This window comes from Triticum urartu, chromosome 1A, assembly GCF_056163025.1.
Source record: "Triticum urartu cultivar PI428250 chromosome 1A, HENAU_Tu73, whole genome shotgun sequence".
Lineage (NCBI taxonomy): Eukaryota > Viridiplantae > Streptophyta > Magnoliopsida > Poales > Poaceae > Triticum > Triticum urartu.
In genome coordinates this window covers 484,319,883-484,346,797 of record NC_141873.1, presented here as the reverse complement: position 1 = coordinate 484,346,797, position 26,915 = coordinate 484,319,883, and the positions used below count along the sequence as shown (strand labels likewise).

General features: G+C 44.7%; 2 protein-coding genes across 2 annotated transcripts; one reads left to right on the top strand and one right to left on the bottom strand.

The window, feature by feature from the left end:
* Positions 1-3,408: 3,408 nt before the first annotated feature.
* LOC125535926 (uncharacterized) lies at positions 3,409-4,485 on the top strand. Its single transcript, XM_048698997.2, has 3 exons — positions 3,409-3,516; positions 3,647-3,752; positions 4,117-4,485. Exons 1-3 carry the CDS (start codon positions 3,478-3,480, stop codon positions 4,269-4,271), a joined length of 300 nt encoding a protein of 99 aa, XP_048554954.1. The 5' UTR covers positions 3,409-3,477; the 3' UTR covers positions 4,272-4,485.
* A 3,420-nt stretch (positions 4,486-7,905) lies between these two features.
* On the bottom strand, positions 7,906-12,014 carry LOC125520894 (metal tolerance protein 5). The gene is made up of 6 exons (XM_048685938.2): positions 11,399-12,014; positions 10,602-10,717; positions 10,255-10,500; positions 9,641-9,724; positions 8,612-8,845; positions 7,906-8,411 (listed from the first exon to the last, which is right to left on the bottom strand). The coding sequence occupies exons 1-6, from the start codon at positions 11,589-11,591 to the stop codon at positions 8,061-8,063; spliced, it is 1,224 nt and encodes a 407-aa protein (XP_048541895.1). The 5' UTR covers positions 11,592-12,014; the 3' UTR covers positions 7,906-8,060.
* Positions 12,015-26,915: the final 14,901 nt, after the last annotated feature.

Genomic DNA, 26,915 nt, shown 5'->3' with positions numbered 1-26,915 from the left:
ACCGCGGCCATCCGCATGCTTGCATATGGAATTCCAGGCGATCTGGTGGATGAGTATGTGCGTATGAGTGAGACAACATGTCTGATGTCAATGTGCAAGTTTGCCAGGCTGTGATCGAGGTCTTTGGCCCAGAGTACTTGAGGCAGCCAACTGCCGCTGATACAGAGAGATTGTTGGCGACCAACGCAGCTAGAGGCTTTCCAGGTATGCTTGGCAGCATAGATAGTATGCACTGGGAGTGGAAGAACTGTCCATTTGCTTGGCAGGGCCAGTACAAGGGGCATGTTAACAGGTGCACTGTCATATTAGAAGCGGTGGAATCACAAGATCTTTGGATATGGCATTCTTTCTTCGGCATGGCAGGTTCTCACAATGATATCAACGTGCTGCAGCGTTCTCCAGTCTTCGCGAGGCTTGCAGAAGGCCACTCCCCACCTGTCAACTTTGAGATCAGCGGCCACCATTACAACAAGGGATACTATCTAGTAGATGGTATATATCCTCAGTGGTCAACTTTTGTGAAGACAATCTCGAAACCCCAAGGTGAGAAGAGAAAGAGATTTGCCCAAATGCAAGAGAGTGTTAGAAAGGATGTGGAACGTGTTGTTGGTGTGCTTTAATCCTGGTGGGGTATCGTTCGAAACCCTGCACTGTCATGGGATGAAAGGAAGCTTTGGGAGGTGATGACTGCTTGTGTGATCATGCACAACATGATCACCGAGGACGAGCGTGATGAGAGTATCTTCGACCAAGGATTTGATTATCAAGGTGAAAATATTGAGCCCCTGCACCAAGACCCGGTCACATTTGAACAATTTGCCCAATTCCACCGTGAGATGCGTGACTGGCACACTCATGTGAATCTTCAAAATTACTTGGTTGAGCACGTGTGGGATCACGTTGGCAACCAATAGATGTATTTGTCCATTTTATGTTCAGTCAAGACAATTTTGATTTGGTTGTAAAACTATTTTATTAAAGACAATTTCAATTGGGTTGTAAAACTATTTTAATTTTCAGACAAATATTTGGGTTCGAAACTAGTTTTAATGCAAATTTGGGCAATTCTTGGCCCTGACGGACAGGATGGGGCAAAAGGATGCGGCCGCGCGCTGGGCGCACGGCCACCGCATCCCAGGACAGGCTCGGACATGACCCCAAATCTCTGCCCAAAGAAACAAAAACAGGACAAAACAGACGTCCGTTTAAGGTCGCGCGGTGAAGTTGGCCTCATGCATGCCCGGACGTTATCCACGGGCTGTTCCATGGTCAACCTCAGTGCATTTAAGGCCTTCTGTATCTGGTGCAATTAACGCCTACCCGACGAGGACAGGCAATGCATTGCCACTCTATATCACGCAGATCGTTGCACCCTTGTATAGTAGATCGTAGAATAGTCCTGGATCCATCATTAGACTTGGCTAGCAAGCTAGGAATGAACCTTTTAGGTCGCATTTTTTTATTTTGCAAAATTCTTCGTTTTCCTTCTTTTTTGCTACGTATATGTCCTTTCCCGGGGTATTCCATAGATCCGGGATCTGTTTCTGGGCAGCGGTTGGCTACATTTTGGTTAGGTGGGCCACCACGCGATCTTATGGGACTTGATCTTTGGTCACTGGGCGGTGGGCCATGTTATCTACATGCACGAGATAGTTTGCTCGTTCGGGAGATAGCTAGGTCGGTTCTTCTGCGGCTTGCGAATCTGTAGTATGCTTGTGGTCTGCAACCACGCAACACCTAATCATGCAGTCTTTTTGATCTCTATCGGAAAAAGTGCAGTCTTTACAATGCGAGAGATTTTCACCCTCTGCCCATGGTTCAACCAAATGAATTTAAACAAAGTGATGTGACTTTCAAGTTTTACTTCAGTTGATGAACTAAAAAGGGTCAGATTGGGTACCAATTTGCACCTGGAGAGTACATACAGACTAGAAGAAACCATTAATAAGATCAGTACTCCGAACTAACTATCATGTGACTTGTCTACTTACAAGAAAATTTTCCTCTCTCTGGAATGTACATGAAACAACTTAATAGTATATCTCATAGTAATAAGAAGAAGCAAAGACCCATGACCAAAAAAACGAAGCAAAGACACATCTTCATCCCAGCTTGAACGACCTAGATCAACTCATCCCACCTTCTTTTTTATTTCCTTGCGGCAGTTGTGGTACAGTGCACGCTTGGGTTGTGGTGGTGCAACTTCTAATCGGTTGCATGTACTGGGATTCTCTTTTGCTATGTCGCACGGGCCATGCCCAAGTAGGGGGGGCGCAACGTCATGTCGATGCTATGGGTACTTCATCAGCGGTGTAAGGCGGACCAGGGGTTTTGCAACCTTATGTTTTGCTAGTAGTGTACCTAGGGTGCTTCTCTTGGTCGGCCGTGTCTTCTCTTCTCCTCATGTGGGGGTCGATGCTAGACATAGCTATGTATGTACTATGTAGGGGTTGCACACGAGTTTGCTTGCGTTGGAGCGCGTGGCTTGGCTCCTATTTCTGTTGTCTATGTGTGTATTGGTCATGCGTTTTTGTCTAATAATATCTTTGTACCTTTTTGCCCATTTTTTTCTTTCGTCATACAGTAGGTTGCTTGGTTTGTACTTGTGGCATATGATTTTTATCTAGTTTTCGCCTAATTTCTTAGTAACGAAAATGTGGGGCTCCTTTTTCCAAACGACCAAGAAAGGCCGGATTCAACTATCCAATGAAAATGCGGAGCTCCTCACTCCTGCCGGTTCTACTAGAAAGGAAAATATCATGGTAGAGCCAAACAAAAGCACTAGTGGAATAGATAGACGATTAAGGTCTTTTTTTCTGGTGAGAAAAGAACTCAGGTCTCCTCACAAGAAGGAAAAAGAAAAAGAACTCAAGTCTGAACCAAATTGAGTCAAAGTAAGTAACATGGGGCGTGTGTCGGCAGTGGCACGTCGAAGTTCATTAGCACCATACGTCGACCTTTGTGTTGTCTCGGAAGTCAACTCAGCTCCTTCCCTTTAGAAACGAACGTAGGCCTAATAGACACGATGAAACGCGGACGATGAACCCTGTCAAACCTCAAATTTTCACACAGTTTTGAGAGAGATAAAAGGAGAGGAAGAAATGACATACCAGCCGTTAATTTCTACCCAAGTAAAAAGACCACGAGCACAGGAGCTGCAGGCTAGAAGCCAAGGAGGAAACGGTGAAGTTTCAGCGCCATAGCCGGCCGGGGTCGCCCGGCCGATCGGCGCCATTCGCCCACACTCTCCAGCCACAGAAGAGCCGGCGAGAGCGAGGCGCGGGCCCGGAAAAATCTGCCCGTCCACCTCTCCGCCAATGGGGAGGCGGCGCCCACGTGCCAACCCTTCCACGTCCCCCTCCCCCGCCTCCCCTATTTCTACCTCATCGCCAGCCTTCGTTGCGCCCACAGCTACCACTCTATCCCGTTGGTTCTACTTGGCGTCAGCACGGCACCTACCTTCCAAGTTCATCCACCATGGGCGACTCCTCATCCTCGGCTTCCTACATCAGAATGGTATGTACAGCTAGCGTTTGAATTTCTGCTGTAAGCGCGGGTAGATCAGAGGTGTCCGCGCGTGTGTCTTTCAAACAATATATATAGATGATGGAATCTTTGTGGGTTGCCAATAATTGATTGATTCCAGGTACACCATCTGATAGAGAAGTGCATTTGCTTCAACCTCAACAAGGAGGGGTGCATGGAGGCCCTGGAGAAGCATGCCAAGATCAACCCGGTCGTCACTGCCACTGGTATATATATCTTCCTTACTGCATGCAAGTACCGCGAAAGCATATAGTATGGGGTGTATTTTAAGACAAAGGAGGTGGTGCCCCAGCCATTTGGGCAAAGCATATATATACGTCCTGCCTAATTAGATCTTCATGCTATGACGCTATCGTATTTAGACACATAAAAGGAAATATCTATATGCTATAGCAGCGCTTCAGCTCAATTGACTTAATTCATCGCTGACTACCCTATGCATGCACAACTCTTTGATGACGGTTAGATTATAGCACTAGCTAGCTAGAGTAGTACTTCTTTTGTCATTTCATGTGAATATATGTCAGAGGATGTAAGAGGTGTGATCACTAAAATGAACCTTACTGGCAGTGTGGAAAGAGCTGGAGAAGGAGAACAAGGAGTTCTTCGAGTCTTACAACAGGGACCGCGTGGAGCGGAACATCGAGGCGGCGACGATGGAGCGGATCCAGAAGATGCTCTCCGACGCGGCTGCCTCCAAGACCTCCGACGACGACGAGGGCTAGACGAAGGCTGCTGCTTATGTCCAAGCTCATGCGCATGCATCACCTCTAGCTAATTAATTGTATGAATATCATGTCTTCCGTTAATTGGATCCATTATGTCTAGGAGGATCGAATTTATTAATTGCACCTAGCTCATAACAGACCGGTAGCTTGAAACCATGCATGCATGCAGTACGATCGACTACAAGGACTGGCAAGCAAGCATTTTAGTGTTTGTGTGGACGTGTACATATACAAATCACTGCATGGAATATTCAAGAGGACCCTACGTACGGCCCTGGGTCTTCAGGTGCCAGCTCTAATCTTATCACTGCTGATCCTTTCGCGACCACGTGGCAACGAGTAAGAGTATATGCGCCAGTGGTGGCGTCTACACGCTGATCATATGTTTTTTCTTGTCATGGTTCGAAAAATGTATACAAAAAGGTTATTCTCCACATGATTCAGAGTAAAAAGCCAAAAAGAAAGGATGCATATAGAGAGATTAATAGAGTGCCTCATAATTGTCTTTAAACGAAGAGCCAGCCCTAAGAGACGAGAGCAGGCATGCAAAACATTTGCGCTGAATCTTTGTGCACAGTTAGCATACGTAATACGTTCTCCGTCTGACATTAGCAAATGAGACGTGACTATGGGTTAGAAGGCGCACGTCACTCTTTTTATGCACTAACCAGAATTATCGCTAATTCATTATTAGTTTAAAATAAAATTGATATCTAACAGGGCATTCCTCTAATATAACTAATCTAATTATTGAAAATAGATAATAATCCATAAGCTAATTAATCAAGCAAAAAAACAATCGCATGTTAACATAATATTACCAAAAGAGTAAGATGAAATTTTGGATTGTCCATGCACTGGTTCTCATATGATTGTGTGTATCTGGACTATTCCAAAATCAAGTTTGCTCTGTCAACTCTGCTATCAAACATTATTGGTCTCTCAGTTGACAAAGATATCAAAGATTCCATTGCTCCAGCGAATACGGTTGCAGGGCAATGCTTTCACACATTTGGCAATTTTTTAAAAGTTATTACAAAATATGCGGGTAAATGGAGAAAAAGTATATGATGAATTAACATATTTTCTACTAAAGTTAATAAATATTTCTAACTTTACCAATGCATAACACCAAGAATATTTAACTAAATAATTTAGTAAAGTGAAAAGAAATTATTTGCATTTCTTATCTCCATTTTAGGTAAGCTTCTTTTTTGCAAATAACCTTGATTTTCATAACTTTCATGCTATTTATGTAAATATCCTAGTTTATATTTCGACTCCTTGCTCTTGTAAATATTTACTGCAAAACTATTTTAATGCATTTCTAATTTCCTATAAATAAGTTTGTTATATTTGCTTTTGAGTATTTCTTAGTGTTAAAATATTCTTTGTTGAATTGTTCTTGAACTAAAATCTGTTACACACAAGTTATAGAACTATGTCGGTAAACGAGAACAAATATATAATAAATCAACATAATATTTTTGTAAGGTTGTTAAATATCCAGAACTTTACTAATTTATAAAAATGAGAAATATGTAGCCCAGGAATTCGGTGAAGTTAAAATTAATAATTTTATAAAACTTTATTTGAGTATTAAAATAATAAATTTTGATTATTTCCAACATTTTCTTCATAAAATTATATTATTCATATTCTAGTTATTCTTCTATTTATTTTTTTCTCGTGTCTGTTAGTTTACAAACCTGTCGTAGTGAATTTTTCTTCAAACTAATACACATAAGTGCCAGTACTTGGTTTTTTTTTTCCAGTACTTGGTTGAAACCTTATTAGTGAACATGTGGTAAAAGGGGGAAAGAACTATAGGATATTTTAGTAAAATTGTTAATTTTTTAGGACAATGCATAAGAACAAGAAAAAATTAACCAGACGGTCCATTCAAATTAAACACTGTATTAAAGTTAAAATTAGTTTTAAAATTATGATCTTTTTCATAGAAACTTTATGTTATATCACCAGTAGTTTCTTCAAATTTCTACTATATTTGGTATGGTTGTTATTCTAAAGTATTTAGTGGAAAACTATTTTGAACATTTCTAGCTTTTCTATAAATAATTATTTTCATATTTTTCATATTCCTTATTTTATAACCTGTTTTTCGTGAGGTATTATCTAATATACACATAAGTGCCATATCTTTGTTGAAATGCTATCAGAAAATATGTGGGTTATGCAAAAAAAAAATACCATAGGATAATGTAATATATTATTTTTCACTAAAGCTATGAAATATTTTGAGACTTCACTAATGCATAATAACGAGACATATTTAACCTACGGATTTTGTAATGAGACATATTTTTTTGTTGTATTTCCTAATTAAAAAATAAAAATCTTATTATTTAACCAATATTTTGTTCCAATGTCTATTGTTATTTTTTGTCTGATTATTCTAGTAAATCTTTACTTGGAAAATATTTTATATATTTCTGTTTCTGCAAAACCATTTTCTGTACTTGTTTCTACTATTTCTTAGTTCTAAAATATGCTTTCTTGAATTGTTCTTGAACTTTCATCTGATATTCAAATACGTGTCATGACTTTCAGTTATGTTTTCATTGTTTACGTCTCTATCATCTAAATGCACATATGTGATAATGTTCATGACATCCAAATATATATTCACTTTACGTCCCCATCATCAAATGCAACAAGAAGAAAAGTCATTGTGTATTATTGTATAATGCATATGTACAGATTTCCATCGATGCTATCTTTGGAGCCTGATCTGGATGAAACGCATGTCTAATTAAGGCCTGAGCATTTAGCCATTGGCACAGAGTCCATAAAACACACATGCGAGTAAAAACTGTCTAATAATTTTTCACTAATTTTTGACAAAAGTTGTCCAAACACTTACTTTTATGCAATGTATTTTAAAAGGATGAGAAACTTTTAAATCTTTGGCCACTTGTATTTTTGAAATGTTTCAATTGGATGTGGGAAATCATATGCGTAACTTTGTATCTGAAAACAATTTTGTGATATAACAATTTGTTATGTTTATAATATTATTATTATGGGAAATTAATGGTCAAAATTACATTTTGAAAAGAGTACCGGTGTATGCAACGTACGCTCATTTTTTTCAGGGAGAAAACATGTAAGGAAAACAATCGAACTTACGGGACCGTCCTAAGTCAAACTTTTTAAGTTTGACCAAATATATAGAAAAATCTGATAAGATCTACAAATATCAAATATATATAATATGTAATATGAATCAAATCGTTGGCGTTGCAGATGTTGATATACTTTTATATAGACTAGAGATTAACTGTTCATGGGCATCTTATAAAATCGCCAGTCCACGTAAGCGTACAGGAATGGGAAAGAATGTCGATAGATACTGCTGCCCGCTTTCCTTGGCCTGTTCCGGTGGTTGTTTCACTTTCTTTCCTGGCGCGGGCCGAGCTGGACATCTACGGCGTACGTACGCCTCCCTATACGAGGCGTGCGCCAAGATTCCTGTGAGCGCGACGCCACTGGTCTCGTTCTGGCTACAGTGCTACTCTACTACTCCTAGCCAGTGCATTAATGGCAACGCAGGCCGTGAGGGGTTCACGCAGGTCGCACTCTTGACTGATCAGTCGTGACAAGGAGACCATATAACAAAAATCAAATTGCACAACTGAATCTGCGAGTGACAACAGGTTTGACACCCAGATTCCTGAAACTGTGCCGACTTCACCAGCTTCAGCTCAGGCTCACCGTCTCTGAATTTCCACGGACAGCGCCACCGCCGGGGTTCAGGTCTTCAGGCTATGTGTCGTAGGACCGGGCGTGCTCGGGCTGGTGGGTGAACTCGTAGTCGAGGTGGACGAAGGCGCGCTCGATCTCGGGCAGGCTCTCCAGCTTCTCCTGCAGGGCCTCGCCGATGTCGTGCGCCTCCTGCAGGGGCATGTCGCACGGCAGGACGATGTCGACCTCGACGAAGTAGTGGGAGCCGAAGGTGTACGCCCGCACCGTGTCGATGTGCCTGACGGCCTTGTGGTGGTTCCAGCACAGGTAGGTGAGCTTCTGGAGGAACTCCGGCGAGGCCGACTGGCCGACCAGGGAGTGCACGTTCTCCAGCACCGTCATGGACCATGTCCTGATTGTGTAGATCGCTAGCTGCAAAGCAGAAGGGAGAGAGAGAGAGAAATGCTTTCAGAATATGTGTGTTACTATTACAGCTACTACTATAATAATTTTCAGATAAATGCAGAACAGCGCATCGCCGTCCATGTCTTGTGCAGCCAAACTGATAGAAGACTCAAATACTTTACAGTTCTACTGCACAAGAAAAACTGAAATGGCGTTTTTGCACTTACAATGATGGCACCAACTGGGTCAATCCAGCCTTCAAAATAGTTAGCAAGAAGTGCAGCCACAAGCCCAATAATGTTGGTGATAACGTCAAAAAAGTGATCCTGTGCATATGCCTTCACAATTTCGTTGGTGAATGAGCGACAATATATAACCAGCAGAAGCTTCACCAGCGTCACTGCCAGCATAATATTCACAACCCACATTTCCTGTTCTTTTGTCAAGCGGAATTCAGCTCCCTGGAACACAGCACAGTAAAAATTAGGCACTGATTGGCTCTGTGGTGGATCACAATTATCTCATTTGCTTGAGCTGCTTTATATAGTTGGGTATTTGGCTAACTGCATGTTTTTAATGAATGTAAACAATCTCTTTTGTTGTTCTATGTAGGAGATGAAATGCCAGAGGACAACCATTTTGAAACAGGGTTTATCCAACTCTAACCTGACCAAGGAGAGTAACAAATGTTTCGCGACTTCTTTTCATGGCAGCTTTAAACAAGTCTTTGCATGGCAACATAATACAGTACTAATTAGGCACTAAATGGCATTGTGGTGGATTACAATTATCTCATTTGCTTGAGCCACTTTGCAGCACTCTAAGATTAGTTGATTTACCGTGTAAGTTGCGGTATTAGTTCCAAGGGTGTGATTCAGTGATGCTGGTTACAATGCTATAAAGAATAAACAGCTCACTCCAATGCAAGTACTTAACCATATTAACCATACTAGTCAATGTGTACGTGCAATGCACGTTAATTTGGAAGTATATTAAGTGCATGCGAATAAGTAGGATATTATTTACGCGTTATTATGTGATTAACACTATATTTGGCAAGAAATTAACTGCACGCTAAACGTGTTGAGCGCTCGACATTGAAGCAGTCTAGGTCGTTGGATTAACATGATTTGATGGCCGAGATTAATTGGATCTGCCCCTTTGGGTCTTTTTATATTGGTATAGATGCAACAATGAGCCAAACGTAGGGCAGAGAAACACACACAACAGGAAACACGAGGAAGAGAAGGACTTACATTCGATGATACCAATGAGCGTGTGGATTCTAGGATAATTTGAAGACCAAGTGTTGCCATAACAGAAGCAAAAACCAGTATTCCCTATATAACAGATGGTGGTAAGTTATCAACAATAACAGGGAAATAAAAAAATAGCAATCACTCTATGGAGTAACAACACAAGAGGAAAGATTTTAAGGTCATGAAATCTGATTGATCTGTAATTTTAGTCATGATAGATGGAAAGTGCTACCCAATATTGTTCTGTCTGGAGTTCCAAGGATTAAGCATACGAATACTTCGCAGGAGTGCCCATGTTTGCTACTGTATGTGATATAATCGCAATTGGAAGTTGCTTGGTTCACATAACAGGATAAATGAGCATTATTGAGCCCAAGTTTCAGTCCTTGAGGGGGGAAAAAGAGGTCACAGTTACTTCTATTTACAATTGTACTCAAGGCTCAGTTGAGTAATGGACCAATGGTCATCTTCTTTTGGGTGCTAAATGAATTGTTTACTCGAATTAATATTAACTTGTGCACCATTTTTGTGAAACTACTGAAATGTATCGATAATACGAAAATCAAATGGATCGATAGAAGTATGAACAAACAGGCCAAAATGAAACTCACCAAAGGTTGCATGCGCCTTTTACCAATTGGGTACCTGTACGGGTTTGGTGTTTGCATTGAAAAAGCAGTAAACCACAAAATAAACCCGGACAACAAGTCAAGTAGAGAGTCCAGTGTTGAAGCAATAATAGCTAGGGAGCCACTCCTTATAGAGGCATAAACTTTTGCAGCAAAAAGAACCATGTTTGCTATGTTAGATAATCGGATGGCTAATGTCTCACTTCGGGCAATTTTCTCACGTTCTTCCTGCATGTAGGATAAAATGCAGGGATAAAGGCATTGCTTCAGTTTGATATAAAAGTTCTGTACAATTTATCTGCAAAGAAGGTTTATTTCATGTTACAAACCTTGGATATTCCAGGAAGGCAACCATGGTCTGTCAGTGTATCCATTTCATTGAAGCCTTCCAACATCTCCAACTGTTGTTGGTAGTATTCAGCCACAACATCTCCAGGCCCTTGAGCTGTAAAAATAAATATACATTGCAAATTTGGATATCAGATTCCGACAATAAGGTTCATACAATTAGGCAATACTGAGTTCAACAGAAATCCACAACAACGGACCCAATTTGGTCAAACCACCTATACATACTTCCTCGGCCCCGAATTACTTGTCGCTCAAATGGATGTACGGAGGGAGTATATTCTAAGTTCCTAACAATAATTCAGAAAGGAACTCGACACTGGTATGAAGAATGAACACTTTGAATTCTGAGATGAAGATTTCCACCTCCAATTGCAAATCAGACATTATATATGAAGTAACAGAAGTTCCCTTTCAGTCTTATAGGCATGCAATACTCATCATCTATCTGTTACTCCAATAAGAATTAAATTTGCAATAACCAGTTATAGTATAGGCCACACAATCATTTCAAACAGAACCATGATGCCACATGCCCACATCCATATAAGTACAAACATGCATACCCCATTCCCTCATTATTTTAGTCATTTTATACAAGAATGTACTATTAAATTAGTGTTGATACCCTGCAGTCCAGCTAATGAACAAAACAAAATGTAGAGGATAGGACAACTCGCCAAGTTCTGAACTGATTCGGTTAAAGGCGAAACAGAGAGGTCCAGATCAAACCAAGTCACAGAGCAGAGACGCCCAGATAGAGACGGACGAGGCAGACCTAGCACGCCGAGGCAGTCCTGGAGGCCGCGCGACGGCGGATTCTCCTGCTGCGGCCCCTGGCGCCGGAAGCCGTCGAAGTTGAGCCGCCAGGGGCGCTCCCCCACGCACAACCCGTCCCCGTCCCCGTCCCCTTCCTCGGCCGAGCGGAGGAGGAAGAGCTCCTCGCCCTCCGCGCTACCTCCCGCCGCCATTCCCTCCGGCCTGTCGCACCGCAGCCAACGAGACGACGACGGACCTCTCTCAAGCGCACGCAAAGCGAGATCGCACCACAAGCCGCGCCTCGGAGGTGGGATCGGAGCGGAGTGGAGCACAAGCTCAGCGACGGCTGCGAGTTGCGAGGAAGAAACGGGCTGGGTTTCGTCTCCACTCGCCGGCCGCCACCGCCGCCGTGGCAAGGGAGGAAAGCGGCAGGGCACGCTGGACGGCGGTGATTTGACGGGATTTTTGATCCGGCGGAGGCCCAGGGGCCTAGTTGCGGGCCCTTGCAGCTTTGGACCGTCCCGGCCGGACTCCAGGGATCACCGTGGAGAGCAGTCGGGCCACAAGTCGCCGAAGGAATCGGATGCTGCTTCTCCCAAATATGGAAGCAGTGGCCGAATAATTCAGAGAGGAGTGTGGAAATTCGAGGCAACGAAAATGAACTATGCCTTGGTTACACATTACCACAGACACGTTTCTAAGGGAGTGCTCCTCCTTTTAAACACAGTACCGACGCGAGGGCTCAAATATATACGCGCATACACTCACTTCTATAAACACACATGCACACCCTATATCTATGAGCACCTTCAAAAAACTGAGCCGGCATATCATTTTAAGATTTTACGAAGTCATCGTAGACGCCTAGTAGTCGATGGGAACGTCTCCTCACACTGAACACTCATTACCGAAAATTCTGAAATAAATTCAGGATAAATGTAAGCACCAGGACTTGAACCTAGGTGCTCTGCGATATCACTATCCACCTAACCATCTAACCACAGGTTGGTTCACGAAGTGCTCCTCCTTGATATCATACTTCAAGGAATGGATGCAGATTCGTCAAGAAAAAACCGGTCGAAACAGACGACCCGTCTTCTAAGACTTGCAAAATGGAATCAAACTACACTGTAATACTTCTTTTTAGGGCCCTACGCTTTGGTACTACTACGAGGCAAATACAAAGGAGATGTTCCATTCTAGGTCAATTCAGTCACTTGGACAATTAGACGTTTCACAAATTTAGGGCCACAAAAGCTCAAAGAAGTACTAAAAATGGTAAAGTAGACTGCTTCAACATCCGTCGGGCTTAATAAGCTCCCTAGGACTAGAAACCCAGGAGAGCTTCAAAGATTTCCCCTCAAAGTAAGACCCCACCTGTAAGAGTTTGGTTGGGTCTCGGGTCCCGTATGACAGTAACATTTAGCTAAAAAGATTAATATTTTTATGTGAACTTCCAAATATGTTCATAAAATTTTAAATCATTCAAAATTCAAAAAATGTTCATAAAATATAAAAAATACTTAGAAAACATTCATGTATTCTTAAAAAAACATAAAGTTTTACAATTGTTCACAATTTTCAAAAATGGTCACCGTTTTTCTAAAAAAAATAGTGATTTAAAAAGATTTTTAATTTTTAAAATTTCACAATATGAAAAATCTTCACGGATTTTCTAAAAATGTTCACAATTTTGAATAAAACAGTTATGGATTTGGAAAAAATGTTGAAGCATTTAAATTACGTCCCAGAATTTTAAAATATCAAACATTAGAAAAATAAATCATGAATTCTAGAAAAATCCAGAGTTTACAGTTGTTCATGATTTTTTTCAAAATGGTCACGAATTTTTAAAAAGTTCGGAGATTTAAGAAAATGTTTGTAAATTTAAAAAGTTCAAGAATATGATAAACAACTACATTGACTTTTAGAAAATGTTCAAAATTTTGAATAAAACACTTATGAATTTGAAAAAAATGTTGAAGAGTTTAAATTATATTCCGGATTAGAAAAAGATTCATGAATTCTCTAAAAAAATCCAGAGTTTTACAGTTGTTGTTGAATTTTAAATTTTTTTTTGAGATTTTCATAAAACTTCACGTATGTCAAAAAATCTTCACGGGTTTTAAAAATATTCATAATTTTGAATAAAACACTTGTGTATTGCAAAAAGTTCAAGAATTTAAATTATGTTCCGGTATTTAAAAATATATTCATAAATTAGAAAAATATCCTGGACCTTAGATGGAGATCTAACGGCCAAAAAGTAGGACTGGCAGCGGAAAAAAATCCTGTTACCTGATCGATAGGTTGTCCCGTAGTATTTCGGAAACACTAATGCCCACACGTGTGGGCGTTCCCCAACTCGCCACACGCCTGGATCCTCGTTCACTGTTTTTTGCACGAATCTTGATATGTAAAGGTGGATTTGGTGTGCCATATAGGACGGGGCTGGTGTATGGGCGTTGGAGAGTTTGCCCACACGCCCGCACCATGCTATTTGCCATCTACGCTGTGTGGGCGAACTAGTTTCTGCCCACACAGCACCACGTAGTTCATGCGCGTGTGGGCGAACTGCTTTTCGCCCATACGACACTCCTACGTTGTGGATGACAACTGCAATTACGCGAACGTGGTAACTAGATAAACACACATGGCAACTGTGATTCTTTGCTAGACGGCAACTGCAGTTGAGTGTACGTGGCAACCAGATAAACACACATGGCAACTGTGATTAACAATACATGACAACTATGGTTGGATCACACGTGACAACTAGGTAAACACACATGTTAACTACTGTTTGACTATATATGGCAAGTAGTTAATCACACACGGTAACTACGGTTTGATTACACGTGGCAATTATCAGAAATTAGACATGGCAACTATAGTTAACCAAAACATATAGAGTTGCCATGCTTTTACAACTACACTTGCCATTCCGGATAACTACATCTGCCAACCAGGATGGCAACTAAATTCTCATCTCCGGGGTACCTAACGTAGTTGCGCCAGGACGTGTGGGCATTTTTGCTTCGTGCCACACACGCGAGGTGGAGAGGAGTAGTACTTGTTGGGCGTGTGGCACGAAGTAGCCGCGCCCACACGTGTGGGCAATTCTAAAGTCTGCCCACACTCAGCCCGTGTGGGCTGCCTCTTGCTCACACCACACACGGTGTGTGGGCGCTGATGAAGCTATGTACCTAGGGTAGGATCATAGACCTGACTTAGACATCCTCCCCTAGGACATTACCCTAAAGCCAGGATCATTCAAAGGGTACCATCATCCACTCGACCAAAGACGTTCCAGTCGGAAGAATCAATGTCACTCGACCGTCGCAGAAGTCACTCGAAGGACAGAAGAGCTAAAGCCACTCTGCATGAACAACGGCCGGGCATTTACTTATAGGCTTAATTGTCATTTATAACACTTTAATGCAGGCGTTACCAGTAACGTTCTCTCTTCAATGTACCTTAAACCCTCTGTGACGTGGGCTGGCTGGGATCCCGGCGCACTCTATATAAGCCACCCCCCTCCACAGGCACAAGGGTTCGCACCCCCTGTAACTCACATGCATATCATCCAGTCGATCGCCTCCGGGCTCCGAGACGTAGGGTTGTTACTTCCTTCGAAAAGGGCCTGAACTCGTAAAACTCGCGTGCACAACTCCTCCATAGCTAAGATCTTGCCTTTACATTCCTACCCCCATTCTACTGTCAGACTTAGAACCACGACAGTTGGCGCCCACCGTAGGGCAGGTGTCTTAGCGACTTGTTGGAGAAGTTGCAATTTTTCCAATCCCCATCAACATGGTTTCAGGCGGAGGTTTGGCCGAGGGCCGCGAGATCCGTCTCGGCGCGCTCGTATTCGTCGCCGACAACTCCGCTTGGCTCCAAGAAGCGCCACTCGACATTGAGGCGCTCCCCGTCCGTGGGGCAACGCACTTTCGCGCGTGCGTCTGTGGCGTCCTCCTACGGCAGCCGTCGACTTAATATCGGTCGGCTCCTGTGCTGAACACCCTCCCTGCAGTCCACTGGAGCAAACGTTCCGGTCGATCGAGGCTTCAGCGGTGGGTGAGGCATGCGGTGGCTCACCAGTCGGCAACCCCCAAGTCGCGGCGATCGAGCCCGACGAAACTCTCTACGGCCTGTTCGACTGGCTCCGTCGAGACTGCATCCGAGTGCGACAGCAGCGACCCCGCGGCGGAAGTTTTGATGGTCAATGGACCACGCAGTCCTCCTGGCTTCACCCGTGAAGACGGAGGCAATGAGGGCGGCGATCCGTCGCGTGTTCACGAAGAGTACCGCCCCGAACCCCTCTCTTCACAGCAGAGGGAAGAACTTCGCCGCCGGAACATGGATGCGCTTCACACTCCTATCATTGGAGAAACCCCTGAGGCCCAGGCCTTGGAGGAGGCGCGCCTGACCAACTTGGCTGAGCGCACTCGACTAGAGAACCTCCGGCGCGCACTCGACGAGCGTGCTCGGCAGTGTATCCCCGAGTCCAGTCGACGTCAACTTTTTCCGCCTCCGACTTAGGTATACCAAACTCCGATCCAGAATCTCGCAGCTACGGCCCGAATAGCGGAGTCAATTCAACCTTCCCAGTCAGAAGCTGGTCGAGGTTTGGTGCAGATCCGGGCTTTGCTCCGAGCGGCGGGGGGGGGGGGGGGGTAGAATACAGCAGTATCTCAGTCGCGGAATAGGATCCATAGCAGATTCGTGGTTGCAGACACAGTCCAGTCGGCTCACAGCCCGAGATCGCCCCCAAGGCGTGAGGGACGTGGGGACCGGCGAGATCAGTACAGAAACCGTGAGCAGTATGATCACTGACTCGATCACGATGATCGTCGTCGAGTGCCCACGCCTCCCCCAAGGAGTGGGTCATATGTGCCTCGGCAGCATGATGACAAACGTCCTCACAGTGGTGGGCGAAGGATTCCAGTCGACCCTAGAGAACCGGGCTTTGATGCGAGATCTATTCTCGTTCAGCGTCTGGTCGACAGAAACAGAGCTCACAGAGAAGGCCACGACAGAGATTTTCCACCAACAACAGAGTGCATGTCTCAGGTCCAGAGTGCTTCAGTAGAGCCATCAGGGCTGCGGTGATTCCTCCCAACTTCAGGTTGGCGACTGGAGTCAGTAAGTTCACTGGTGAGTCCAAGCCTAACACTTGGCTTGAGGATTACCGAGTTGCTGTATAGATTGGTGGTGGCAACGATGAAGTTGCCATGAAGCATCTCCCTTTGATGTTAGAGGGCTCGGCCAGAGCGTGGTTGAATCAGTTAGCGCCTGGTAGTATTTATACTTGGAAAGATCTTGCCCGGGTATTTGTCAGAACATTTGAATGTACTTGCAAACGGCCATCAGGGCTGACGGAATTACAGTGTTGCGTTTAGAAACCGAATGAGACTCTGAGAGATTATATCCAGAGGTGGATCACATTACACCATACGGTGGAGAATGTGTCAGACCACCAAGCAATTTGTGCCTTCAAAGAAGGCGTTAAGTATCGGGAATTGAATCTGAAATTCGGTCGGACAGGAGATATGACTCTGACTCGGATGATGGAGATTGCCACCAAATACGCCAATGGTGAAGAGGAAGACCGACTCCGGAGTGGCAATCACAAAACAGTCGCCCACGAAACCGGAGGAGGGAACTCCAGTCGGAAGCAAAAGCGCAAAGCCGAGCCAGCTGCTCCTGGAGAAGCCTTAGCCGTGACTCAAGGAAAGTTCAAAGGGAAACCCAAAGGACCATGGAACCCCAAGAAAGTAAAAGATCAAGATGAAAATGATGTGCTGAATTTACCATGCCACATTCACACTAAGAAAGATGAAGAGGGTAATTTCATTTATCCGAAGCATACCACTCGACAGTGTCGACTCCTAATCCAGCAATTCCGAGAGAAACAGCCCAAGGAAAAGGAGAAGGAAACGGACAAAGTTGAGGATGAGGAAGAGGACGATGATGGTTACCCCCACGTCAATTCCACTCTAATGATTTTTGCTGATGTTGAGAGTAAGAGTCGACTGAAAGTCATCAACAGAGAGGTGAATATGGTCGCTCCGGTGACACCCAGTTATTTGAAATGGTCTCAGACTGCCATTACATCGACCAGTCCGATCACCCAGCACACATAGCCACCCCTGGGAGGCAAGTGCTGGTGGTCGACCCAGTAGTCGAAGGCACTCGATTGACTAAGGTTCTGATGGACGGTGGCAGTGGTCTGAATATACTGTATGCAGAGACGTTGAAAGGAATGGGCATTCCAATGTCCAGACTCAGTGAAAGCAATATGAGTTTCCATGAAGTTATTCCTGGCAAGAAGGCTGCGTCACTCGGCCAGATCGCCCTTGATGTAGTTTTCGATGATTCCAAGAATTACCGCAAAGAAAAGTTGACATTTGAAGTCGTGGATTTCCAAAATGCTTATCATGCTATTCTGGGCAGTCCAGCTTATGCATGTTTTATGGCTCGACCATGTTACGTGTACCTCAAATTGAAGATGCATGGTCCTAAAGGGGTGATCACTATCACTGGCAATCGAAAGAAGGCAGAAGAGTGCTTCCAGAAGGGCTCAAAGATCGCCGATGCACAGATGGCAGTAGTGGAATTGCAGGAGTATCAAAAAATGCAGATCTGAGTGATTTGTTGCGAGCTAAGAAGCCTGCCATAGATTCAGCATTCCAGTCGTCTGGTGAAACGAAGCCGATTCATATTCACCCCACGGATCCCAATGCTGCTCCGACTCACATTTCAGCAACACTCGACTCCAAATAGGAAGAAGCGCTCATCCAGTTCCTCCGTGAGAACTGGGACATCTTTGCATGGAAACCTTCTGACATGCTAGGTGTTCCCAGGGGACTAGCTGAGCATCGTTTGCAAGTCGACCCAAAAGTGAAACCAGTAAAAGAACATCTTCGACGGTCCGCCATACAGAAGAGAAAGGCAATCGGTGAAGAAGTGGCTCGTCTTCTAGCAGCTGAGTTTATCCGAGAGATTTATCACTCTGAGTGGTTAGCTAATGTTGTCATGGTCCCAAAGAAGGATGACTCACTTCGCATGTGCATTGACTTCAAACATATCAATCGGGCCTGCCCGAAAGATCACTTTCCTCTCCCTCGCATTGACCAAATAGTCGACTCGACTGCAGGGTGTGAGCGTTTGTCCTTTTTGGACGCTTATTCCGGGTATCATCAGATCCGTCTATATGGACCCGATGAGATAAAAACATCTTTCATCACCCCATTTGGGTGCTTCTGTTATGTCACTATGCCATTCGGCTTGAAGAACGCTGGAGCCACATTCATGCAGATGATTCAGAAGTGTTTACTCACTCAGATCAGTCGGAATGTAGAAGTATACATGGATGACATTGTGGTCAAGTCACGTAAAGGTTCCGACCTACTGGCTGACCTTGCTGAAACCTTTGCTAACCTCAGAAGGTATGATATCAAGCTTAATCCATCAAAGTGCACATTTGGAGTTCCAGGCGGAAAATTACTCGGTTTTCTCGTTTCCGAACGAGGGATCGACGCTAACCCAGAGAAAGTGGGTGCCATACTCCGGATGAAACGCCATGTGCGTGTGCATGATGTCCAGAAGCTTACTGGTTGTTTGGCCGCCCTAAGTCGATTCATTTCTCACCTCGGTGAAAAGGCACTGCCTCTTTACCGACTGATGAAGAAGTCAGATAAGTTCGAGTGGACTCCTGAAGATGATGCAACATTTGCAGAGCTTAAAGCCCTGCTTTTCACCCAGCCGGTGCTTGCTGCTCCAATCAGCAAAGAGTCTATACTGCTTTACATTGCAGCCACTGGACAAGTCGTCAGTACAGTACTTACGGTCGAGCGGGAAGAAGAAGGAAAAGCTTACAAAGTTCAGCGCCCAGTATACTATGTTTTCGAAGTTTTGACTCCATCAAAGCAAATATATCCACATTATCAAAAGCTTGTTTATGGGATTTATATGACCACGAAGAAGGTTGCACATTACTTCTCTGACCACTCCATTACAGTCGTCAGCGACGCTCCATTATCAAAGATTCTGAACAACAGAGATGCAACTGGTCGAGTGGCAAAGTGGGCGATTGAACTCCTTCCCTTAGATATCAAGTTCGAGGCAAATAAAGCTATCAAGTCCCAAGCAATAGTGGATTTCCTTGCCGAGTGGATCGAACAGCAACTGCCGACTCAAGTTCACTCGGAGCACTGGACCATGTTCTTTGATGGTTCCACGATGCTGAATGGTTCCGGTGCTGGGACGGTACTGGTATCCCCCCGAGGAGATAAGCTCAGATATGTCCTCCAGATTCACTTTGATTCCTCCAATAACGAAGCAGAATATGAAGCACTCTTGTATGGGTTACGTATGGCCATCTCACTCGGCGTCCGTCGCCTCATGGTCTATGGCGACTCAGATTTGGTAGTCAATCAAGTGATGAAGGAGTGGGACGTTAGAAGCCCAGCCATGGCTGGCTACTGTAACGCGGTGAGGAAGTTGGAAAAGAAGTTTGAGGGGTTAGAGCTCCATCATATACCCCGAATGAAAAATCAAGCAGCCGATGATTTAGCAAAGATAGGCTCCAAGAGAGAAGCCATTCCCAGTAATGTGTTCCTGGAGCATATTCATGCACCTTCAGTTTAAGAAGATCCCTTCACTGAAGAGCCCCCACAGCCAAAGAGTGCCACCGATCCGACTGAAGTCGAGATTCCAGCCGTGGTCGACCAAATCATGGATATTTTGGTTTTTACTCCCGACTGGACAGTGCCGTACATTGCGTATATCCTTAGGAAGGAACTCCCAGAGGATGAAGAAGAGGCTCGACAGATCGTCCGTCGATCCAAAGCCTTTACTGTGATAAGAGGACAGCTTTTCACGGAAAGTATAACCGGAGTCAGCCAGAAATGCATAACCCCGGAAGGTCTAGCGATACTCAACAAATCCACTCAGGGACCTGTGGCCACCACGCGTCCTCTAGGACCATTGTGGCTAAAGCATACCAAGCTGGATTTTATTGGCACGAGCAAATGAAATGGCGAAAGATATAGTCGACATATGTGAAAGCTGCCAGTTTTACTCCAATATGTCCCACAAACCTGCATCAGCCCTAAAGAACGTTCCACTCATCTGGCCCTTTGCTGTTTGGGGATTAGATATGGTTGGACCGCTGAGGACTGGTAGGAGCGGCTTCACTCACGTGCTTGTAGCAGTCGACAAGTTTACCAACTGGATTGAAGGCAAGCCTATCAAGAATCTGGAAGCTAGTACTGTCGTCAGCTTCATCAAAGAATTGACGTTCAGATACGGAGTTCCACACAGCATCATCACTGACAATGGATCAAACTTCGATTCAGATGAGTTTAGAGCCTTCTGCGCCTCCCAAGGCACGCGAGTCGACTATGCTTCAGTCACCCATCCCCAGTCGAATGGACAAGCAGAGAGAGCAAATGGCCTGATTCTCAAAGGATTGGAACCCCGACTGATACGAGACCTCAAGCATGCAGCAGGCGCCTGGGTTGATGAACTTCCATCAGTTCTTTCGGGATTGAGGACAACTCCCAATCGGTCGACTGGTCGAACTCCATTCTTCTTGGTCTATGGAGCTGAAGCTGTTCTACCGAGTGACTTGCTTCATAATGCACCACGAGTCGAACTCTTCTCTGAAGATGAAGCAGAGCAAGCTCGCCAGGACGCAGTCAACCTCCTAGAGGAGGAAAGAGAGATGGCCTTGATCCGGTCGACCATTTATCAGCAAGACTTGCGTCGATTCCACGCCAGAAATGTGAAAGGTCGAGCCTTTCAAGAGGGAGACTTGGTTCTTCAAGTGGATCAGCAGAAAACACACAAGCTCGCTCCTGCTTGGGAAGGCCCCTTCATTGTCACCAGAGTGCTCCACAACGGGGCATACCACCTTTACAATGTCGAGCATAAGAAAGATGAGCCACGTGCTTGGAATGCGGAGTTGCTCCGCCCCTTTTACACTTAAGTACCCATTCGAATAAAATGTAATAAGAAGTACCTTTGTAATTTGCTTATCAAAGACAAGAGCTTTACAGTCCTCTTAGACGATTGTTGTTGCTTTTATTTGCGTCTGAAATCCCCCAGTGGGTGACTTGTTGGGGATCGTTGCAGAAATTAAAAAATTTCTACGCATCACCAAGATCAATCTATGGAGTAACTAGCAATGAGAGAGAGTGGAGTGCATCTTCATACCCTTGAAGATCGCGAGTCGTAAGCGTTGCAAGAACGCGGTTGGAGGAGTCGTACACGTAGCGATTCAGATCATGGCCGAATCCGATCTAAGCACCGAACAACGGTGCCTCCGCGTTCAATACATGTGCAGCCCGGTGACGTCTCCCGCGCCTTGATCCAGAAAGGAGGAGGGAGAGGTTGGGGAAGAAGACTCCAACAGCAGCACGACGGCGTGGTGGTGATGGAGTGGCAGTTCTCCGGCAGGGCTTCGCCAAGCTCACGCGGAGGAGGAGAGGTGTTGGGGAGGGGAGGGGATGCGCCTTGGATGTGGTGTTGCAGCCCTCCCCTCGCCCCTCTATTTATAGGGAGAAGGGGGAAGGGGGCCGGCCCCTCTAGATGAGATCTAGAGGGGGGCGGCGGCCAAGGGGGAGGGGGCTTGCCCCCCAAGCAAGGGTGGCGCCCCTTTTAGGGTTCCCCCCAAACCCTAGGCGCATGGGCCCTAGGGTGGGATGGCGCTCAGCCCACTAGGGGCTGGTTCCCTTCCACCTACAGCCCACAAGGCCCTCCAGGGCAGGTGGACCCTCCCGGTGGACCCCCGGAACCCCTCCGGTGGTCCCGGTACAATACCGGCATACCCCTGAATATCTCCGGTGACCGTATGATGACTTCCCATATATAAATCTTCACCTCCGGACTATTTCGGAACTCCTCGTAACGTCCGGGATCTCATCCGAGACTCCGAACAACATTCGGTAATCACATACAAATCTTCCTAATAACCCTAGCGTCATCGAACCTTAAGTGTGTAGACCCTACGGGTTCGGGAACCATGCAGACATGACCGAGACAACTCTCCGGCCAATAACCAACAGCGGGATCTGGATACCCATGTTGGCTCCCACATGTTCCACGATGATCTCATCGGATGAACCATGATGTCGAGGATTCAAGCAATCCCGTATACAATTCCCTTTGTCAATCGGTACGTTACTTGCCCGAGATTCGATCGTCGGTATCCCAATACCTCGTTCAATCTCGTTACCGGCAAGTCACTTTACTCGTTCCGCAACACATCATCCCGTGACCAACCCTTAGTCACATTGAGCTCATTACAATGATGTCTTACCGAGTGGGCCCAAAGATACCTCTCCGTCATACGGAGTGACAAATCCCAGTATCGATTCGTGCCAACCCAACAGACACTTTCGGAGATACCCGTAGTGCACCTTTATAGCCACCCAGTTACGTTGTGACGTTTGGCACACCCAAAGTATTCCTACAGTATCCGGGAGTTGCACAATCTCATGGTCTAAGGAAAAGATACTTGACATTAGAAAAGCTTTAGCAGACGAACTACACGATCTTGCGCTATGCTTAGGATTGGGTCTTGTCCATCACATCATTCTCCTAATGGTGTGATCCTGTTATCAATGACATCCAATGTCCATGGTCAGGAAACTGTAACCATCTATTGATCAATGAGCTAGTCAACTAGAGGCTCACTAGGGACATGTTGTGGTCTATGTATTCACACATGTATTATGATTTCTGGATAACACAATTATAGCATGAACAATAGACAATTATTATGAACAGGGAAATATAATAATAACCATTTTATTATTGCCTCTAGGGCATATTTCCAATAGTCTCCCACTTGCACTAGAGTCAATAATCTAGTTACATTGTGATGAATCGAACACCCATAGAGTTCTGGTGTTGATCATGTTTTGCTCGAGGAAGAGGTTTAGTCAACGGATCTGCGACATTCAGGTCCGTATGCACTTTACAAATATCTGTGTCTCCATTTTGAACATTTTCATGAATGGAGTTGAAGCGACGCTTGATATGCCTGGTCTTCCTGTGAAACCTGGGCTCCTTGGCAAGGGCAATAGCTCCAGTGTTGTCACAGAAGAGAGTAATCGGGCCCGACGCATTGGGAATAACTCCTAGGTCGGTAATGAACTCCTTCATCCAGATTACTTCTTGTGCTGCCTCCGAGGCTGCCATGTACTCCGCTTCACATGTAGATCCCGCCATTACGCTTTGCTTGCAACTACACCAGCTGACTGCCCCACCATTCAAAATATACACGTATCCGGTTTGTGACTTGGAGTCATCTAGATCTGTGTCGAAGCTAGCATTGATGTAACCCTTTACGACGAGCTCTTCGTCACCTCCATAAACGAGAAACATATCCTTAGTCCTTTTCAGGTACTTCAGGATATTCTTGACCGCTGTCCAGTGTTCCATGCTGGGATTACTTTGGTACCTTCCTACCAAACTTATGGCAAGGTTTACATCAGGTCTGGTACACAGCATGGCATACATAATAGACCCTATGGACGAGGCATAGGGGACGACACTCATCTTTTCTCTATCTTCTGCCGTGGTTGGGCATTGAGCCGTGCTCAATCTCATACCTTGCAATACAGGCAAGAACCCCTTCTTGGACTGATCCATATTGAACTTCTTCAATATCTTGTCAAGGTACGTACTTTGTGAAAGACCAATGAGGCGTCTCGATCTATCTCTATAGATCTTGATGCCTAATATATAAGCAGCTTCTCCAAGATCCTTCATTGAAAAACACTTGTTCAAGTAGGCCTTTATGCTTTCCAAGAATTCTATATCATTTCCCATCAATAGTATGTCATCCACATATAATATGAGAAATGCTACAGAGCTCCCACTCACTTTCTTGTAAACACAGGCTTCTCCATAAGTCTGCGTAAACCCAAACGCTTTGATCATCTCATCAAATCGAATGTTTCAACTCTGAGATGCTTGCACCAGCCCATAGATTGAGCGTTGGAGCTTGCACAACTTGTCAGCATTCTTAGGATCAACAAAACCTTCTGGCTGCATCATATACAATTCTTCCTTAAGAAAACCATTAAGGAATGCCGTTTTGACGTCCATTTGCCATATCTCATAATCATAGAATGCGGCAATTGCTAACATGATTCGGACGGACTTCAGCTTCGCTACGGGTGAGAAAGTCTCATCGTAGTCAACCCTTGAACTTGTCGATAACCCTTAGCGACAAGCCGAGCCTTATAGATGGTCACATTACCATCCGCGTTTGTCTTCTTCTTAAAGATCCATTTATTTTCTATGGCTCGCCGATCATCGGGCAAGTCATTCAAAGTCCATACTTCGTTTTCATACATGGATCCTATCTCGGATTTCATGGCTTCCAGCCATTTGTCAGAATCTGGGCCCGCCATTGCTTCTTCATAGTTCGAAGGTTCACCATTGTCTAACAACATGATTTCCAGGACAGGGTTGCCGTACCACTCTGGTGCGGAACGTGTCCTTGTGGACCTACGAAGTTCAGTAGCAACTTGATCTGAAGTTTCATGATCATCATCATTAACTTCCTCTCTAGTCGGTGCAGGCACCTCAGAAACATTTTGTTGAGCTGCGCCACTCTTCGGTTCAAGAGGCAATACTTCATCAAGTTCCACTTTCCTCCCACTTACTTCTTTCGAGAGAAACTCTTTCTCTACAAAGGATCCATTCTTGGCAACAAAGATCTTGCCTTCGGATCTGAGGTAGAAGGTATACCCAATAGTTTTCTTAGGGTATCCTATGAAGATGCACTTTTCCGATTTGGGTTTGAGCTTTTCAGGTTGAAGTTTCTTGACATAAGCATCGCATCCCCAAACTTTCAGAAACGACATCTTAGGTTTCTTACCAAACCACAATTCATACGGTTCGTCTCAACGGATTTCGATGGAGCCCTATTTAAAGTGAATGCGGCAGTCTCTATAGCATAACCCCAAAATGACAGCGGTAGATTGGTAAGAGACATCATAGATCGTACCATATCCAATAGAGTGCGATTACGATGTTCGGACACACCATTCGCTGAGGTGTTCCAGGCGGCGTGAGTTGTGAAACAATTCCGCATTTCCTTAAGTGCGTGCCAAATTCATGAATCAAATATTCTCCCCCACGATCTGATCGTAAGAACTTGATTTTCCTGTCATGTTGATTCTCAACCTCACTCTGAAATTCCTTGAACTTTTCAAAGGTCTTAGACTTGTGTTTCATTAAGTAGACATACCCATATCTACTCAAGTCATCAGTGAGGGTGAGAACATAACGATAGCCTCCGCGAGCCTCAACACTCATTGGACTGCACACATCAGTATGTATGATTCCCAATAAGTTGGTTGCTCGCTCCATTGTTCCGGAGAACGGAGTCTTGGTCATTTTGCCCATGAGGCATGGTTCACACGTGTCAAATGATTCATAATCAAGAGACTCCAAAAGTCCATCTGCATGGAGTTTCTTCATGCGTTTGACGCTAATGTGACCAAGGCGGTAGTGCCACAAGTATGTGGGACTATCATTATCAACCTTACATCTTTTGGCATTCACACTATGAATATGTGTAACATCACGTTCGAGATTAAATAAGAATAAACCATTGACCAGCGGGGCATGACCATAAAACATGTCTCTCATATAAATAGAACAACCATTATTCTCAGATTTAAATGAGTAGCCATCTCGCATAAACGAGATCCAGATACAATGTTCATGCTCAAAGCTGGTACTAAATAACAATTATTGAGGTTTAAAACTAATCCCGTAGGTAAATGTAGAGGTAGCGTGCCGACGGCGATCACATCGACCTTGGAACCATTCCCGACGCGCATCGTCACCTCGTCCTTCGCCAGTCTCCGTTTATTCCGCAGCTCCTGTTTTGAGTTACAAATATGAGCAACCGCACCGGTATCAAATACCCAGGAGGTACTACGAGCACTGGTTAGGTACACATCAATAACATGTATATCACATATACCTTTGACATTGCCGGCCTTCTTATCCGCTAAGTACTTGGGGCAGTTCCGCTTCAAGTGACCGTTTCCCTTGCAATAAAAGCACTCAGTCTCAGGCTTGGGTCCATTCTTTGGCTTCTTCCCGGCAGCTTGCTTACCGGGCGCGGCAACTCCCTTGCCGTCCTTCTTGAATTTATTTTACCCTTGCCTTTCTTGAACTTAGTTGTTTTATTCACCATCAACACTTGATGTTCCTTTTTGATTTCCACCTCTGCTGATTTCAGAATTGAATATAGCTCAGGAATGGTCTTTTCCATCCCCTGCATATTGAAGTTCATGACAAGGCTCTTGTAGCTGGGTGGGAGCGACTGAAGGATTCTGCCAACGACCGCATCATCCGGGAGATTAACTCCCAGTTGAGACAAGCGGTTGTGCAACCCAGACATTTTGAGTATGTGCTCGCTGACGGAACTATTCTCTTCCATCTTACAACTGTAGAACTTGTCGGAGACTTCATATCTCTCGACCCGGGCATGAGCTTGG